Consider the following 11,839-nt stretch of genomic DNA (forward strand, 5'->3'; position numbering starts at 1 on the left):
CTTTCGTCGTCGCCTGCTTTGGTGGCCGAACCGATTTCCCCTACACGCAGCGTCCTGCCGACGACGACGCCGATTGGTTTGTTTACTATGCGGCGGCCAATTCATTCATCCTTTTGACCTCCCCTCCGGCACAGCTGATGGTGACGTTTTCCCTCGTGTCACGTTCGCGCTTTGTTTTGGTCGCTTCGGCTCTCGCACGTGCGTTTTTCCCCGCTTTTAACCCCCACCATTCGCACCCGAAAACAGCCGGAGGAACAACAAAGAGGATAAAAGCCGAACCGAAAAGGAAGACAGAAAAAGGAGACAATGGTTGAATCGAAATTTTTGGTGAAAAGTAGATTAACGATTAAACAGATTGTAATTTAATTTATGCAAACAATGCGATAATAAATAGAAATGGAAAAGAATAGATAAACTTATCGTTCAATTGCTTACAAACTATAAGGATAAATACAATTTCTCAATACACTATCCGCAGTATATAAAATAGGGAAGGCATTGTTCGTTCATCAATAGTTTTAATAGTTTACAAATCTTAGGCGATCTATTTTGTCACATTTTCTATTTTCTTACAAGCAAGTTTCTCTCCTCAACGTCGGAAAAAGAAAGGTTGCCTTTTTTATCCATTATATTATTAGTTAGTACATTTCTTTAATAGATTGGACCGTTTCCATTAGCTATCCAGTTTTCGTACATCAACAATAGAAAAGGTGAATGAGGACAAAAAACCATGGGAAAGAAAATAGAAAATTAACTTCACAGAAAAATAGCACGGTACAGTCGTCTTCCAATTCCTTCTTTTAAGTGATCGCTTTTCGCGGTGCCCGCGGTGCGCCGAGCGAGCGGAGAAGGGAAGAAACCGATATGGGATGGTGAGAATGAGTAACGAATGAAGAAATCTGTGGATGGTTCGCTTCCTTCCCACCTCCGCGAGCACCGTACCGAAGCTGTGGCGCCTTCAGTTGTACGAATAGAATTGACACTAGAGTTTTGGGGTAAGTAACCGAATTTAAACTTAGGATAGGACACACCCAGACTGAGAGGGTGTCCACCAACGACGGATCCGTTCACTTGTAACGTGCTTAAAAACATAATTAAACAACCGATCCGTTCGCCGTAACGTTCTCAAAAGTACACCTGGGCTATCCACCATCCACCGCCACGCTTCTTAACCCGCTTTGTGAGGGTTTTATTAATTGGAAACCGCTTTCCGCTGGAGATCAGAGATCCGGAAAGTGTGTGTGTTGTGTGTGTGATGTATGTGATGTGTATGGGATTGTGATGCGATGAGTAGCGATCGCAAGCGGGAGACCATCATTAAACATCCACTAACGGTTGCCACACCGATACAGAAAAGTGCAGCCTCAGCTACACGAAACGACACACACTGTTACAGAGTACTCTACGGTAAACGAGCTAAACTTGCACACACACACACTTTTCGTTGTGAAATGATTCGTAGGAGTTTCGCCCGCGATCGTTCCGTGTGAGAAGGGAACCGAAGCGCAGCGCATCATAATATAACCTCAGATCTAAAAAACGAATTAAATAAAGTGAGAGGGAGAGAGAGAAAAGGGGAAAAATAATACCGCCCGGAACATCGCCATTAACCGGTGAGGCCGATTGTGGCCGATTAGGCCGATGAGGGAAGCGTTTCTTGCTTGTTTTCAGCGATCAAAAGACCTGGCCCACCGCCCGCCGCTCCACTAGGGCTGCCGCCGACGGATCCACCCGCGACCAGGGACACCGGCAGGGGCGGCGGTGGTGGTGGTGGCGATGGAGACTCCATCATGTCACCGGTGTCCAGATCTTGCAAGCAAAGCGATGACAGCAGCACGTGATGATGAAGGTGCCCGAAGAGGTGATGATCGTCGCTGCTGGCTGTCGGCAACGATGAGACCGACGACGTGACGGGTGCCGTTGGCAAAAGTCGCGATGAGAAGGTGTACAGTTTGTCCAGCCCGGAGTTGGCCAGGCTCGCCGTTTCCAGCAGGACGGAGCGCGGTGACAGACTGTGATGACTTCCGGTACCGATGGATGGAAAGCCCGAATCATCGAGCGGCGTCAGGCAACGGTCCTCGAGGACGTCCTCAAGGTTGAAGAGCGTATCGTTGGAGGCCGTCAAAGAGCTGCGCCGGGCGAGGGCAGGCACGGACTCGGTTGCTTCGCATACCACCGGTCCTTCGGTGCTGGAAAGCGGAACGGAAGCAAACGTGTACCGTAGAAAATTCGATTCGGCAGCTAATCAGACAATGACCGCATCCTCACCTTACGATCGTACTTTCGACCAAGTTCGAACAATGCGCCACACTGGTCGAACCGGGCAGACTACATTCGTCTTCGTTTTCCTCGAGAATCGGCGACAGCGATCGGTTGTAGTTGATGATGATTTCGTTTTCCTCAACGGACGATAATCCATTTGATCCCTCGCTTCCATTGTCGGTCGCTTTCGGGCTAACGGTCGTTCTGGAGAAGAGGACAGACGGTCAATTCCGGGTTCATAAATGCCCCCGCCGCAAGGAATACTCACAAATCGTCGGCATTCAGTTTGCTGGCGCCACCGGAAAAATCCTGAAAACAGAAACGGATGGTAAATGAAACCAAATGTTCCTTCGCCCCCTGTGCGGGACATTGGCTTACATTGGCCTGGGGAAGCAGTTGGGTTAGCTGCTGTCGGAGTAGATCGAAAGTGCCGTCATTTTGGAACGGATCGTTGCCCGTACGATTCCAGCTACCTTCTCCCTCCGCTTCCATCGTTTCCTTCCACCAGTCGTCGTCGTCGTCGTCACCATCCTCGTCAGCGTTTCTAAAGCTGACACATTCACCCAGCTCCAGACCCGTGCCCCAACCATCGAAGACGTTTCCCTGCGAGCCGTGGGGCGAGAATTCGTCCGCTTCCAGCGGAGACAAGTTGCTACCGTGAGTGTCCATCATCTGCAGCAGATACTGACACTGGTACAGTACATCGTCCACTAGCTCGGTGGCGCGTCGCTCAACATCCTGGTGCAGTGTGCCGCCATGGTCCGGTGATCCGACCGGAGAGGGCTCAGAGTAGAGCGAGGGAGACGAACAATCGGCTCCGCTCACATCGCGCAACGGTGTCGATTGACCTTCTTCGTGCTCCTCTACGTCGTCGTCGTCGTCGTCCTCGTCCTCTTCGCCCTCGATCGCTATGTCCAAGGCACGGAGCGCTTCCTCAATACTGATAGCATCGGCCGACTGTGCCATCGTCGTGGCCGTAACGGTAATCGTGGTCGTTGCGGTCGTTGTCGCCGCGGCCTCATCGATACTCTCATCGCTCACGAGCGGCCGCCGTTCGTCTTCGTCTTCCGCATCCGAACGGACGGCCGCGGGACATTCGTCGTCTTCCTCGCCCGACGATGCCTGCAGCGGAGCAACGGGACCGACCGAAAGTGCACACTTTTCGTGTCCCGTCGAATCGTCAAAAACGTCCGAAAATCGCAACGGTTCCTCGCAACCGAGCGGTGGTTCAATCGTGGCCATCACGGCGGACGACGCTTCCATGCGCTCATCGTCCGGCTCATCGTTCGGATCGAACTCATCGTACGTGGACCTCAGTGGGTCACTGCGGCGCGTACAGTACGAATCGTGACGATGATCTACCTCGATCTGATAGGTTTCGATCTTATCCAGAAGGTTGTCGGTGGACAGCTGCAAAAGGATCAGAAGCGGCCGAATGAGAAAAGGTGCCAGAAACACCAACGGACGGAGGGGGTACACACATTATTCGGGCTCGAAGGGATGACCGCACACGGCACGGATGAGTCCAGCGCGTTCAACGCCTTCAGAATGGGGTACTCAGTTGAAATCACCTCCTGTATGATGTCCCCATCTTTGAATTTCTGCAAAACAAACAGACAGATGGCTGGATCGTAGTGGCAAAATGGAGCTTTCGTTGACCTACCTTGAATTTGCCACTTTTCTTTTTACAAAAAATACAAACACCCAGCATAAAGGAACCGATCCCGAGGCAGGTCAGCAGCCCGATGATCATTACATCATGTTGACCTGCAGAAGAACCGGAAGGAATTCGGGACCATTTGAAAGGATTCATCGCCTGAACGCCACCTTATGTAATGCGGCGGCTTCTCGACGGTGATCGATCGCCAACTGCGATCGCGTTGGCGCTTGCAATGATCCCGCCCGAGATCAAAGTGACACTTGCAGTTCGCAGCGCGTTGTTGCTAGGGCTCTCACCTGAGTATCGGTGCGGGATCGGAATGGCACTGCACGCATGCAGAAAGCCCGTGGAGAAGTACACACTCGGGAGAATGCTTCGCATGTTGCTGTCTTCCGGAGGTCCTGAGACCGAGAGGCTGCTGCTGCATCCGATGATGCTGGCCGTGCATTCGACGTTTGTTCGACGATTTACCCACCGTGTCTCGTTCGTTCGCTGGCCACATTGGAAGATGCTAGCACGCCACTCTGCACCCACTGCACTACGCTTCGAACCACCACCGCCACCACCACCTGTGCGTTAGTTTCTGCAGTCCAACGCAGTCCCGACGACGGTGGAAAATCGTTATTATGCTGCCTTGTGGCACATTGCAAAACGAGCAACAAAAACAAGTCCCCCGCCGCTGTCTACAGCCTTTGCACCAAATGCCCGATCATGACGATCATCTGTGCACACGTTCGCAGACCAGACGGACGAAACTCTGTCTTGCCATAGATTGGTAGCACAACCACGCCACGAATCGGAGACGGCCAACGGGACCTACACTCCGGAAGGTAGCAATTGGACACGCGAATGGTTCACTTTGTTTTCTCTAGAACATCTTTTCCTTCCGTCCGTCCGTAAGCGAAGCAAAGCTGGCTGTGCTGCATTCGCTCTTTCCCTGGTTAGTAACAGAGCCGTTGTTCGTTTTCTCGCGTGCTATTGTTTCGTTTTTGTTGCGTACTGTTGTTTGATCGTTTGCTAATTATAATTTACAATAATAATTTGCTAAGCGCCGAGTGCAGAAGAGAAAAAATTATTTTCGTGCGTTTTCTACGATGTCAATCACGAAGGACTCAACTGACTCCTGACAGTTGCCGCTGTCAGAAGTTAACGGGCCCACGATGCGCACAGGCTTGCGTCGGATTGGTCGTTAAGTTTTTCGGAAAAGGCGATCCGATTTAATCCCGGGGCAGACTTTGTTCAATAACTCAGTTAAGTTATCGAACATCATGTAATTAATGCTGTTTCACTCACCGCTCAATAAAATAACTCTTCCAAAGACCAGCCGACGGCCTTGCATCTAGCAACCGTGACGCCAACTGATGCTGCTGTCACCGATTTGCTTGTCATTGCGAGTAGAAATTTGGCGAATTCATTGTTCGACCAACAAACAATTCGTGTCCGCTGCTAAAGTGTTAAATTCTGCGTGCTCTGCACTTTCTGAAGTCCGCGAACCAATAGCCCAAAATGCCGGACCATCTGGGCGATGATATGCGCAAGACGAAGGGCGATAACAAGGAGGTGGAGCCCGAAATAGAAGGTAAGATCAGACGCTGCTCCACGATTGCTGGTCGCGCAAAGCATCAATCGGTTCTCTCGCTTTTCCAGCACTCGATGAGGTCGATATTGAACTGCTGAAAACCTATGTAAGTATTTGACGCATTTTCCGGTGAAAAGAAGCAATGGCATAACGTCGACTATTCTCACAGGGCCAAGGGCAGTACCACAAGTCGATTAAGCAGATCGACGAAGACATCCAGAAGGCCATGAAGCAGGTGAACGAACTAACGGGCATCAAGGAGAGCGACACGGGACTGGCACCGCCGGCACTGTGGGATTTGGCGTCGGATAAGCAAATCCTGCAGAACGAGCAACCCCTGCAGGTGGCACGCTGCACAAAGATCATCAACGCGGACTCGGACGATCCGAAGTACATTATCAACGTGAAGCAGTTCGCCAAGTTTGTGGTCGATCTAGCGGATTCCGTGGCACCGACCGATATCGAAGAGGGCATGCGAGTCGGGTAGGTGTTTCCGACGGCGGCAAAACAACTTCAAATACTTACGTTTCACCTTTTCCGTATCGCACCGTAGTGTGGATCGTAACAAGTACCAAATTCACATCCCACTGCCGCCAAAGATCGATCCGACCGTTACGATGATGCAGGTAGAGGAGAAACCGGACGTGACGTACAGTGATGTCGGTGGGTGCAAGGAGCAGATCGAGAAACTGCGCGAAGTCGTCGAAACGCCTCTGCTGCATCCGGAAAAGTTTGTCAACCTCGGTATTGAGCCACCGAAGGGTGTGCTGCTGTTCGGTCCTCCCGGAACCGGCAAAACACTGTGTGCCCGTGCGGTGGCCAACCGTACCGATGCGTGCTTCATTCGTGTAATCGGCTCGGAGCTGGTGCAAAAGTACGTCGGAGAGGGAGCGCGTATGGTACGCGAACTGTTCGAGATGGCGCGCTCGAAGAAAGCGTGTTTGATTTTCTTCGACGAAATCGACGCCATTGGAGGGGCCCGATTCGACGACGGAGCCGGTGGTGACAACGAGGTGCAACGTACGATGCTGGAACTGATCAATCAGCTCGACGGCTTCGATCCGCGCGGTAACATTAAGGTGCTGATGGCCACGAATCGACCGGATACGCTCGATCCGGCCCTGATGCGTCCGGGACGGTTGGATCGTAAGGTAGAGTTTGGGTTGCCGGATCTGGAGGGACGGACGCACATCTTTAAAATCCACGCCCGCTCGATGTCGGTCGAACGAGACATCCGTTTCGAGCTGCTGGCCCGTCTGTGTCCAAACTCTACCGGAGCGGAAATTCGATCCGTGTGCACCGAGGCCGGTATGTTTGCGATCCGGGCTCGGCGTAAGGTGGCAACCGAGAAGGACTTCCTCGAGGCGGTCAACAAGGTCATCAAGAGCTACGCCAAGTTCAGCGCCACCCCTAGATATATGACTTACAATTAGAGAGCGTACGAGTGATGCAGCATTGCGCGTATTCTTAATTTCCCCACATTTGAGAATAAAACAAAAAGGTCCTTGTCCTTGTTTGCGGACGTAGGAAAACTTAAAATTTGTGTTTTTTGTTTATCGAAGCCTCGATCGGGATCAACTGTGGATCACCGAACTGGCCAGATTTTTCCAGCTTTCAGCTCATTTGAGCAAATACGGATACGGAATCGGTTATTCGATCTCCTAGTTCATTTTGAAATGAACAAAAATCAAAATGTTTCATAATCTAGTAAGCACGAAACATTCTCACCGTAATTCGGATGTAATTAGCCTAAGCACTACCAGACCCTCAATTTAGTTTTTTATACAGCTGTTTTCCACCAACACACTTCACGGCAGTGGTTTTACGGTGAAAATGCGTTTATTCTTCTCACAACATTACGCGCCCTCTTCTGAAAGGGCACTCGCTCCTCTTTTCGGTATTTTGTGACATACGCGACTCTTCCTTAACGCTTACACGAATCGGCACAATCATTCCGTATGATGCTGAGGGCTTTACTTGGCCTTGCTGTTCAGGATGATACCGTCGTACTTCTGCTGGAACCACTTCATCGCGTCCTCCTTGGTGAGACGGTGAATGAAACCGATCTTACCAGTCTTACGTCGTCGCTGGGCAACGTTGTATCCTGTAACAAAGCAATCCCCGACGCATTAGAATCAAGTTCACCCAACCGATAACTACATCGATCGATTTTACGTTTCAAAACATGTACCGACTGCACATTATTCTAAAGGGAATGTCGTTTCAAGCTCCACAAGGTTAAGCTTGAGACAATTCCGCGAATCGGTTGTGGTTTACTTTCCGCACAGGACTGAACGCTTCTCCAGAGATAAATAGAGAAACGTTTAATTATTGTGCAAACGGCCTACTTTGCGAGAGTTCAGAAACAGAACACAATCACAGCGCCGCACGAAACTCGACTCGTTGCCACTGACAACTAACATTGTTTACCGAAGGCAACTAGGACAACAAGCACTCGATCGTTGAACTTCTTCCGTATTGTCGTGTGCTTCACGAACGTAACGAGCGATCACTTACCGGGGCGACCGAGCACGACGTAGAAATCCAGACCGTAGATACCGATCGACGGATCGTACTTGATGCCGAGATCGATGTGCTCCTGGATACCGAAGCCAAAGTTGCCCGTCTGCGAGAAGTTGTCCCGACGCAGCTCGTACTCGCGCACCTTCAGTCCACGCTCGAGAATCTCTTCCGCCTTGGCACCCCGAACGGTGCAGTGCACAGCGATCTTTTCGTTACGACGAATACCGAACGAACGCACCGTGTAGCGGGCCTTCGAGTAGACGGGCGTCTGGTTTGTCAGCTGCTCGAGCACCTTGGCCGCACGTGTCAGCCTATCGCCGGACTCACCGACACAAATGTTCAGGCAGAGCTTGCGGATGCGCAAGTCACGCATGATGTTTTTCGACTTGTCCTTACCGGACGCGGGTTTCGCCGGAGCAGCATCTTGAGGTGCCTACCGTTCACCGAAAATCACGAAAAGAAGCATAAAATATTGAGACATCGAAACCGGGTTGAATGCGAAGGCCTTCCTTCTGACAGATTGTGTGATTGCGCTGTGTTCATTCTCCGGTGCGCTCGTCCCATCCGGCTTGCGAAACTTACCATTTTTGCAACCTGAAACGAGAAAAAAGCAACCGATTCAGTATCGCTAGACGTTTAACCTTCTTCGTACACCGGTGCGAGGTAGTTTGTACTTAAATTAATACCTAAATTAGAGGGAAATTCGTCGCAGACCGTAGAAAACGCGTCCACTAAACAACAAATGTCACCGGAAAAAGAGCTGTCAAACCACTGACCGAAACCTCATTTCCGCTTAACGAGACAGCTCAGAAGCGTGCAAGTTTAGAACACCCCAGTTCAGTACTTCAAACTATGGTAGGGCTGTGCTGAAATCTTAGGACAGCGAGAACGAAAATGACCCCACAGAAAATGAAATTGACTATAATTTTATGAGTTCATTTTGCCCGAATTATCGTAAAGCAATAGGCCATAAACTAACCAATTTGTACCAATGGCAAAAAATATCTGCAACGAACAGTGGTCGAAATTCGTTTACAAAAATGGTTAAAATACCACTCGATGATAGCGCAATGATCCACAGTAGGGAATTTGTATGGGAAAGGCGGACATATTTGTTTTTTGGAAGACTTTTTCCAACGTTTTTGTTTTCTTTGCATGTGTTTTGTTGAAATTCAACTTTTTAGCACGTGTTCAAGTACATTAAATTAGCTTTTTTTCGTTATTTTAAGGTTTTTAAACGCCTGAGCTATGCAATTTGAATGACACTAAAATCTTTTAATGCACAATCCAAACGCCTAGATTATGCAATCTGTATTGCACAAAAATGTTTCAACGGGTAATGCCCTGCAAATGCGTAAATATTCTGCAACCAGAGACCAGGCGCCTCCTTATCCATCACGAATTGTTTTCTTAAAATAAGCCTAGCGGTTGAGTTGGAAAGTATATGTAAGCAAAACACACTGGAAATAGTTTAAAATTACTTAAACTTTGATTGTAATGCCTAGTTTAGTTGCGTCAAAACCCGACAAAAATTTTCTGCATTACCAAATTTGAAAAACTGTATTTTTCCTAGTTTTTTATACAAGTTCTCGATAAAAATGTACCAGCAATGCGAAACGTAAACGTTTGATTATTTCTTGTTATGATTATATGAAAGAAGGATTCATTACCTTCCGAATGATGTATAATATAGGTATATTACCGTTGCAGAACGATCGCGTTAAAGTAGCTGATAAAAGTAGGTTTTAAAGAGCCATTTTTATCACTTTTTCGACTTTGACAAATGATTTCTCGGAATCTGCGCAACATGGAAGGCTAAACAATCGGATTTGTTATAGATAACTTAACTATTTTAGGCTAATATAACTAAAACCCTCAGTTTGTATGTTGACTTATGACCGCCTTTTCCCCATAGTGCGATCTCGCTGGCGATCCGCGATACGCAACTCGCGGTGTACGCGCGTGTGTGCGACGTACCCCGGTTGGTGATGTTGGCGAATAAAGGGAGCAGGACACCGAGAATCGGCTGCAGTTTGTTTATTCTCGTAAACCGCGGCTGATCGGTCGACTCCACTACCCTCCGGCTTCTCAACACGCGTTCCTCCGCCTCAGTTCCCCCGTGATCTCTATTTTCCTCAACCACCAGACAATCTCGTTTCCGTCGATCCCCACGATGGCCCAGCCAAACAGGTGCGTACGATCAAGTGCGTTGCGAATGATGCAAGACCAACAATCAGTGTGCGAATAATCAGCATGATTTTGCGAAATAAGAAAACCGGTGCGATGTGGCCGAAATGTCGGCCAACAGTGTGCCACGTTCGAGAAAGTGAATGAAACGTGTTTTGTACACGAGGAAATTCGCGTGTTCGCTCGCTCGCCGTCAATCATTGTTATTTTTATCAATATTTGTTTACCACTTGACCGTGACCGCCGTCGCGTGCGAATACGCACTTTTTGTGTGTCGCCAAAGGGTTACACGCTGTCAATCCCCACCAATCCGCCCCAAGTGATGCAATCTCTAGTTTGTTTGAAATTCCCCAGTTTTCTTGACTTTGTTGATCGTTTGGCAAAACCCGCGCCACTTGTGAAAGGGAACTTTATTTTATAGTTGTTGCAAATCAAACAACAGCGTGTGCAAACTCACCGGAAAGCGTGCACGTGATCCAGTTCCCTCTAGTGCATGCTAATTGTAGAATTAATTACGTTCAAATTCAGATTCGTTGGTGCTTAACGAGGGGCTATGAGTGAAGCTCATTATTGAAACAAACGCACTTCATGCCACACAGAATTAATGCTAACGTCCACAAAAGGGCCCTGCGTAATGGAAAAATGGGTTCCGATTACTGGAATTCAAATCCTCTGCCTTCCGAAGACTCTGACTTTCAATGGCTTCATTCTGGTACGCCGCGAGAAAGGCTTCTGGTTAATAAAACGTATCGATAACAAGGAAGATTCGAGGCCTGAACAATTTAAAAAAATAGAGCAAGTGACTTCCATTATCTGCACTCAAATCATTCTTGACAAAAATCGCTATAAATAATTAGTTGCATCAGTCGTTATTTGTTTACAATTTTTTATCGAATATTTACGCTGGGTTTAGTGCAAAACGGCACCATAGTCACCGCTTCCGTCGCTAACCCCCTTCAATTGCTCCATTATCAGCCTGTTCCCTGGGTGATATCTAACGATACACTAATCGCATTCCATTGTAGTCGATTTATCGTGTAGTAGATATAGCATAAGATAGGACCGGATACTTAAAGGGCCACCGATGCGTCATTGTAAAGTTCATTGCCAGCTGCGAACAAAGTGACCCACCAAATGGCACCAGCAAATCGCGCGTTCGGGGATGGTTCTTCAAGCACTATCACCAGTTACTGATAAAGATTCTTTTAAGTCAATCCTACGGCCCGAGTATTAACTTTTTTCTACTCAATTTCTGAACTGACGTCATCTCGCAGCGTCGGGGTGCGTTCTTGCGAACTCTAGATTATTCAATTTTCGACACTGCTCTAGGGCAATCAAAAATGATGGGCAACACAATACAGTACTTTAAATAATTTGGCATCCACAAACAGGCCACTGATAAGAGGTTATCTGAGACGCAAACTTCTTGCAAAAAAAGGAACCCGTCACCACTTTCTTGGGCACGCGCGCCCACCCACTTTTTGGCTTATCACGACCAGTCTTCACAACAAAAGTACCACGGATACCGCATGGCGCCACAATGTTTACCAAATTACGGGGTGCGCCTTCTGGGTGCTGTATGAATTGCGAATGCAAAATTAAGTACTAATCAGCTGTTTCCAGCGGAT

General features: G+C 48.6%; 4 protein-coding genes across 4 annotated transcripts in view; 1 reads left to right on the top strand and 3 right to left on the bottom strand.

Annotated features, from left to right (window-relative positions):
* Positions 1 to 1,188: 1,188 nt before the first annotated feature.
* On the bottom strand, positions 1,189 to 4,878 carry LOC128277712 (papilin-like). The gene is made up of 7 exons (XM_053016214.1): positions 4,219 to 4,878; positions 3,926 to 4,029; positions 3,744 to 3,863; positions 2,641 to 3,672; positions 2,531 to 2,571; positions 2,269 to 2,466; positions 1,189 to 2,189 (listed from the first exon to the last, which is right to left on the bottom strand). Exons 1-7 carry the CDS (start codon positions 4,301 to 4,303, stop codon positions 1,634 to 1,636), a joined length of 2,136 nt encoding a protein of 711 aa, XP_052872174.1. The 5' UTR covers positions 4,304 to 4,878; the 3' UTR covers positions 1,189 to 1,633.
* A 459-nt stretch (positions 4,879 to 5,337) lies between these two features.
* LOC128269014 (26S proteasome regulatory subunit 7) lies at positions 5,338 to 7,018 on the top strand. The gene is made up of 4 exons (XM_053006346.1): positions 5,338 to 5,501; positions 5,570 to 5,607; positions 5,671 to 5,984; positions 6,055 to 7,018. The coding sequence occupies exons 1-4, from the start codon at positions 5,429 to 5,431 to the stop codon at positions 6,932 to 6,934; spliced, it is 1,305 nt and encodes a 434-aa protein (XP_052862306.1). The 5' UTR covers positions 5,338 to 5,428; the 3' UTR covers positions 6,935 to 7,018.
* Positions 7,019 to 7,388: 370 nt separating this feature from the next.
* On the bottom strand, positions 7,389 to 8,772 carry LOC128275345 (60S ribosomal protein L11). Its single transcript, XM_053013821.1, has 4 exons — positions 8,711 to 8,772; positions 8,607 to 8,618; positions 8,019 to 8,457; positions 7,389 to 7,605 (listed from the first exon to the last, which is right to left on the bottom strand). Exons 2-4 carry the CDS (start codon positions 8,607 to 8,609, stop codon positions 7,475 to 7,477), a joined length of 573 nt encoding a protein of 190 aa, XP_052869781.1. The 5' UTR covers positions 8,610 to 8,618; positions 8,711 to 8,772; the 3' UTR covers positions 7,389 to 7,474.
* Positions 8,773 to 8,998: 226 nt separating this feature from the next.
* The window catches only part of LOC128276642 (uncharacterized), a 4,881-nt gene continuing 2,040 nt past the window's right edge, over positions 8,999 to 11,839 (bottom strand). Inside the window, exon 4 of the mRNA XM_053015103.1 lies at positions 8,999 to 9,029. Within this exon, the coding sequence (XP_052871063.1) occupies positions 8,999 to 9,029 (31 nt within the window). The remainder of the gene's footprint in view (positions 9,030 to 11,839) is intronic.

This window comes from Anopheles cruzii, chromosome 2 (genome assembly GCF_943734635.1).
Source record: "Anopheles cruzii chromosome 2, idAnoCruzAS_RS32_06, whole genome shotgun sequence".
In the NCBI taxonomy this organism is placed as follows: Eukaryota; Metazoa; Arthropoda; class Insecta; order Diptera; family Culicidae; genus Anopheles; species Anopheles cruzii.

Bases quoted from the DNA above. Each gene is read 5' to 3' on its own strand.
- LOC128275345 (XM_053013821.1), bottom strand. The intron at 7,606-8,018 runs GTAAGTGATCGC...GCTTTGTTACAG, and splicing joins CGTCGTGCTCGGTCGCCCCG to GATACAACGTTGCCCAGCGA.
- LOC128269014 (XM_053006346.1), top strand. From the start codon at position 5,429: ATGCCGGACCATCTGGGCGATGATATGCGCAAGACGAAGGGCGATAAC. The intron at 5,608-5,670 runs GTAAGTATTTGA...CTATTCTCACAG, and splicing joins TTGAACTGCTGAAAACCTAT to GGCCAAGGGCAGTACCACAA. The intron at 5,985-6,054 runs GTAGGTGTTTCC...ATCGCACCGTAG, and splicing joins GAAGAGGGCATGCGAGTCGG to TGTGGATCGTAACAAGTACC.
- LOC128277712 (XM_053016214.1), bottom strand. From the start codon at position 4,303: ATGCGAAGCATTCTCCCGAGTGTGTACTTCTCCACGGGCTTTCTGCAT. The intron at 3,864-3,925 runs GTAGGTCAACGA...TTTGTTTTGCAG, and splicing joins AGAAAAGTGGCAAATTCAAG to AAATTCAAAGATGGGGACAT. The intron at 2,467-2,530 runs GTGAGTATTCCT...CCTCTTCTCCAG, and splicing joins AAACTGAATGCCGACGATTT to AACGACCGTTAGCCCGAAAG.